This window comes from Carex rostrata, chromosome 12, assembly GCF_964058835.1.
Source record: "Carex rostrata chromosome 12, lpCarRost1.2, whole genome shotgun sequence".
NCBI classification, from domain to species: domain Eukaryota; kingdom Viridiplantae; phylum Streptophyta; class Magnoliopsida; order Poales; family Cyperaceae; genus Carex; species Carex rostrata.
The window spans coordinates 5964967-5970911 of NC_135929.1; the positions used below are offsets into that span (position 1 = coordinate 5964967).

At 35.7% G+C, this 5945-nt stretch overlaps 1 protein-coding gene across 3 annotated transcripts; it reads left to right on the forward strand.

Moving 5' to 3' along the window:
* Positions 1 to 5686, forward strand: LOC144562813 (zinc finger CCCH domain-containing protein 8-like). 3 transcript variants are annotated; one of them, XM_078312107.1, is made up of 12 exons: positions 4 to 331; positions 1089 to 1315; positions 2396 to 2461; positions 2583 to 2669; positions 2776 to 2832; positions 3216 to 3419; positions 3877 to 3914; positions 4023 to 4069; positions 4271 to 4401; positions 4625 to 4681; positions 4937 to 5071; positions 5337 to 5686. In XM_078312107.1, the coding sequence occupies exons 1-12, from the start codon at positions 94 to 96 to the stop codon at positions 5556 to 5558; spliced, it is 1509 nt and encodes a 502-aa protein (XP_078168233.1). In that variant the 5' UTR covers positions 4 to 93; the 3' UTR covers positions 5559 to 5686. The 3 variants fall into 3 exon arrangements, with proteins under 3 accessions (XP_078168234.1, XP_078168233.1, XP_078168235.1); XM_078312108.1 differs by lacking the exon at positions 2776 to 2832 and having other exon boundaries at positions 1 to 331; XM_078312109.1 differs by lacking the exon at positions 1089 to 1315 and having other exon boundaries at positions 100 to 331.
* The last annotated feature ends 259 nt before the right edge of the window (positions 5687 to 5945 follow it).

Here is a 5945-nt window from a genome sequence, read left to right on the forward strand (position 1 = left end):
AATCACACCTCTAGTTTCATTCTCTCGTCATCATCTCCTTGCTTTACACATCACTCACCAAACCCTAACCCTATTCTCTATCTGTGCTCCGCCATGTCGAACCCGACGTACGGATATGGCTCGAGTTATAACTCCGGCTACTCGGGGCTATCTTCTCTCCATCCTGACCTTTTCTCCGCCCCCTCGGACCGATATCCAGCTTCCTCCGACCATTTCAACGGCGATCCGGGGTACTATCGCTCCCGCTACTCTCATCACTCTTCGGCGGCGCCTCCGCCTCCCATTCCTCCTGTTGATGTTGGGCTCCCGCCTTCTAGACGCTCGCTGGAAGGTTCGTTCTGATCTGTCATGCTCTTTATTTTTTTGCATTAGAGCTAAGATCTGTGGAGATTTCCTTGGTTTACTAGTTCTTAGGACATTAATCCGAGTCGATTTCTTGAGGAGTCTAGCGAGATGTTACGTTCTGGAAATGGAGAGATATTGCTATTAGTCTAGCCAGTATTTTGTTCGTTTACTATGTTTCTCGGTTACATAGTAAACAATGCTGGTAAAATTCACATGATGTAGCTTGTTGTTTTTGTATTAGTTTTCATAAACGTACATTTGATTTCCACTGGTTATATAAGATAGACATGTATAGCTAATTCTATGGTCAAGTTATTTGCACGATAAGTTCATTCCTTATAGTGGTGCTGGATAAAACAAAATTCTTGCATAAATTGGTAAATTATCTTAACAGAATCTCTTACTTTTTAATTGTAAATTAGTAGTACCAAACTATCATTTACAAAATAAATAAGTAAACAAACTAAGTTTCTATTCCTAAGTTTCTATTCCAATCAAGGTTTGTATTGGTCTTGTTAATACGATATCTTTTACACTGGTATTATTGTGTTTGATATCTAATATACTCGGAATAGCATTTCCCGTGTTAACTTTAATCAGTTTAGCGTGCCTGTAAATAGTTTCCATATAATACTGAGATACTACTAAATTTCATTAGTTTATTTGATTTAATTAAGTTTCAACTTATTAAAGCATATGAATAATGCTACTTATTTTATATTTTTTGTATTATTTACGTATAGCTTCGTATCACCATCCGTATCCGGGGCAAATAGAGGCACCAATATATACACATGATTATATGGTTAAAAGGCCTAGAGTGGAGAGCAAATTACCAATATATCCCCAAAGGCCAGGAGAGAAGGATTGTGCACATTATATGATGACGAGAACCTGTAAATATGGAGAGACATGCAAATTCGACCATCCTATCTGGGTCCCGCAAGGCGGACTCCCAGACTGGAAAGAGGTGATATTACTTAATTATTATTTCAACCTATATTATTATATTAATTATTATCATTACTGTTATTGTTACTATTATTATTCTATTTTTTTGTCCAGCAGTATTGATTTTGATATCTGAATGGAATTTCACATGCAATTTCTTCAATGCAATAAATTTATTTTGGTAGAAATCATATATGTCATTTTGAATGAAAATTCTGGCTTTTTATGTATACAATCTTTGTTTAAAATGTACAAGGGGTGATGCAGTGATGGTGGTTTTATACAATTTTGGAGGATTATTTTTATAGTCGCAGATATGCAGTCAGTTTCACTATTATTAATTCATGTTCCTAGCTTAGATTAGTGTTCTCTCCTCTTTATTGACTAGTACGTTACTTTGTTATCTGAATGACACTACAGTGCCAATACGTAAGCTTGTTATGAGTATATTGTTGTCATATCAATTTAGCGAGGTCCTATGGTGTTGTCATATCAATTTAGCGAGGTCCTATGGTGTTGTCATATCAATTTAGCGAGGTCCTATGGTAGTTTGTAGCACACTACAGGCACGTGAGAGGATATAATATATGGTTCTTAAATTCATTCCCAGTGTGGAAATATAGCTATCTGAAATGGTCAATATATTTTGGATTGGTAGTTATTGAATTAGGTTAAGACAGCTTAAAACCGGGGTTTTTTGGAATTTTTCTATTTCCCTTTCACCATGACCTTATTATACAAGAGCTTGTGTAGTTTTACCTACTTGGTATTGTTCACCTAGGAGTAACCAGTACTGCCAGACCAAAACCTGTGTGGTGCCAGATGCCCAGATAAGGAGGTGTATGGAGAAGAGAAGGCCTGTGGGGCAAACCAAAAAGTACCATACCAGGGTCCAAATTTTGGTCACTGATTGACTTTTTTTTATGAGCTCTAAAAAGTTGCAATTTTCCTACTGAAATAAGGGCCCCATCAACCCTGGCATCCATTTCTATTAAGATTCCTCTCGTGGGAACTGACTGATGCATCTCTATTTTACAGTTGCACTTGTTTTCCTTCTTCTCGCATTGCTATTAACAGTTGAATATAACTATTTGTGTAGACCCCACAAGTTCCAGTTCTGGCTGAGGAACCTCTCCCTGAACGACCTGGCGAGCCTGACTGTCCTGTATGTTTTTTCATTCTACTCTTTCTCTCTCTCTCTCTCGTGTTCCCTCTTTTCTGTGCACCACATACATACTTTTGTTTTGTTCTTTGTTCTCAAGTTCTTTTTTCTTTTGTTTTGATAGTTCTATATGAAGACATCCACGTGCAAATTTGCAGCCAAGTGCAAGTTTAACCATCCAAAAGGGGTCATCAGTAAAAATTCTGGGGAGGTTAGTCTGAACTGCCCTCCCTTCTCCTTACCTCTTTCCCATTGTTTTATTTATTTATTAATTGAGATTCTTTTTCTTTTGTGTCGTTAATTTTATGAACCTACAGGCTGATAAGTTAGATAAGTTGGCACTACCCGAGAGGCCTTCTGAACCTATGTGCTCGGTAAGAGTATATACTTGTTCGCTTACCATGTTTGCATTTTCAATTTAATTTTGTACTAATTTTGGTTCTATAATTTAGTCAGTTGTAAATTTCATGCTTGGTTTGTTTTTTTAGTTACTTTTGCTTTTGTTGAAGCTTTTCAGGACCATGTCTAATAGTTAATTATTAGAGTAATTACATAAAAAATACATCCATTTTTATGCAAATAAAATATGTAGTAAAGATTTTACAGTAAATTACATGCATACTAGATGTTTTCTATTAATTACTGACACACCAAAATTGACAGTCATAGAATGCCTCAGGCCATTCAAGTTGAATCCAAGCAAATATTCCTTTGTTTGTCAAATGGTTATTTTAATGATTTACCCCTCATTAAACAGTTCTTTGCTAAGACGGGTATGTGCAAGTTTGGTGCGAATTGTAAGTTTAACCATCCCAAGGATCTTCATAAAACATCCGATGGAGAACATGAGATAAGTACTGCCTTGGCATGTATTAATGCAGATCCCACTGCAGCAATCGCAAAGCCTTCATCTGGATATAATGCTGTACTGTATAATTCTAAGGGTCTACCTTTTCGAGCGGTATATCTTTCTTCCTTGTTGCAGTTAAACATTTTGAAGTTGCATAGATCAATAACCACTAATAGAGAGGTCAAACTAAGCAGAAAACTAGAAACCCTTGGCTTTTAGCGGTATGCATACTACAAGCGGACTGAGAATCAATTTTATTTTGAATTTTTTAGAGCCTTACAACTGAATCTTGTTTGACGGCAGCCTTGATAAAATATTTACAGTAGAAATGAGAAAAAAAAAAGTATTTTAAGTAATATTCTGTACACTCGAGCATGCATGCTAGAAGCAAAAAAAGAAACAAATGGGACATTTGCAAAATTAAGATTCTTGATAAAATATTTACAGTAGAAATGAGAAAAAAAAAAGTATTTTAAGTAATATTCTGTACACTCGAGCATGCATGCTAGAAGCAAAAAAAGAAACAAATGGGACATTTGCAAAATTAAGATTCTTGTTTGTTTTACAGGATGAAGGAGATTGCCCATTCTATATGAAAACTGGAAGGTATGGAATTGGCTCTCTTTTAGTACCAAATTTCTATTATCTTTTTCTTTCTTTCTTTTTTTTTTTTTTTACGAATGGTTGAGACAACATCTTTTGCTTTTGTATCAGTTGCAAGTACGGGTCAACTTGTCGGTTCAACCATCCTGATAGAAGTGGTACGTTACATGTGTGAAATACTCTGTTAATATTTGCTTTGAGTGATTGATTTTAAAGTGCTGGTACAGCTCTGGCTCTGGAAAATACATCTGATCATACCATTATTTTCTTATGACTGTATCAGTGTGATATGATATGAATGCCTTCTGTTTTACAATGATTTCTTGGCTATAATTGTATATTCTTATAATATTCTGTAGTAATTAATCCTCCATTGGCGGCTCCCATTGTTGATCAAGCTGTTCCACCATCGGCATATATGAATCTTCCTCTTGTAGCTGCTAACATTCTCCAAAATTTTGATCTGCATTCTGTCTCAAATACATCACAGGCAAGTAAAGCTGGACAACTTCAAAATTAATTAATTTGTTGCTATGAAATATCGATTTGCATACTCCAAGATTGTTCATATTGAATTTCATTGGTATGTGCTAGTTGCATTTGGTAAATACAACATTAGAAAATAACTAGGAAAGAAATTTATTTAGTGCATATAAATGTTTTCTGAATATTTTATTAACTGGCATCTTACATTTTGCCATTGTTACTTCTAGATTGCTGGGCTGCCTCCAACTGCATATCCGCAGAGGCCGGGAGAAATGGAATGTGATGTAAGTACGGAAAGTATTTAAATGATATAGGCATTCATATACATCATTAATTTTAGGCCAGTGACGGTGGTTGAATAAGGGAAATAAAATTACCTAAAACTTGCCCAAGCAGTGTTTCTTTCTTCCTCGTTTATTTGGAGAATAACTGGGGAAAGCAACTGACCTTGGACATCTTAAAATTGTTTGTAGAGAGTACTTAATCTGTTGCTTTATTTGTGTTGTGATGTGCTTTTGTTTGTTTTCTCTATAACTCAGTTTTACATGAAAACTGGGCAATGCAAATTTGGAGATAAATGTAAATTCCACCACCCACTCGACCGCTCGGCTGTTGGATCTGATGGTAAAAAACAAACTGTCAAACTTACACTTGCTGGTCTCCCTAGAAGAGAGGTACCTTGTTTTACTTTGATTTTTCAATGTTGCTAGATATATGATGAACCAGTGGACATTGGATTGGCACATAACAAGAGTTGTTGAGGTTGGCTTGAATCTTAATCGAATGTTTAGCTGAGGCCAATTGTACACGACCAGTCAGTTATTTACCAGTATTTACCTGATGATATTTTCACATTCTGGCTAATATTACAACTGATGCAAGGTTGCATTTACAAAGAAGACCCTTTGTCTAAATAAAACCTCTATATGTCAAATGCAGGGTGCTGCTGTGTGTGCGTTTTATATGAAGACAGCAACTTGCAAGTTTGGTGCGACTTGCAAATTTGACCACCCACCACCAGGAGAGCTTGTTGCCATGGCTAGTAAGCATGGTACCAGCAGTACCGAACCTGGTACAACTGAGCCTGGTCCTGAAGAATTAAACCCTGTGAAAGAAGAAGAGGAAGAGGAAAATGAGGGAGAGGACGAAAAGAATGAGTAGGTTATTGTAGAAAATTTATAAAATTTTGTTCAGTTTGTTCTAGGTTTGTTTCTTGATTTTAACTAGGATTTAAATTTGTAACGTGAAATTTAAATTACAATTATGTGTGTGTATTATTTTATTGGCGAGTTTTTGTACTACCCACTTTTTTTTCGCACAAGAAAAAGAATTATCAGAGAAGCCTATTCAATTTTGTTTGTGAAACAAAAATAAAATGACCTAAACTATCCCAGGCAACCCTGGCAAAAAATAAAAATAAAAACATTTGTGCGTACAAGTTTTGAATTTAATCTTGTATTTATACCAAATAATTACGTTGAACATGCATCCGAGCAGGTGTTCTAATGCTCATTCCACCGATGCTTGGAAGACAAGTTCTGTTTTCTC

Coding starts and splice junctions, on each gene's coding strand:
- LOC144562813 (XM_078312107.1), top strand. CDS start 94: ATGTCGAACCCGACGTACGGATATGGCTCGAGTTATAACTCCGGCTAC. Junction 4,070..4,270: donor CAACCATCCTGATAGAAGTG/GTACGTTACATG, acceptor AATATTCTGTAG/TAATTAATCCTCCATTGGCG. Junction 5,072..5,336: donor CTGGTCTCCCTAGAAGAGAG/GTACCTTGTTTT, acceptor TGTCAAATGCAG/GGTGCTGCTGTGTGTGCGTT.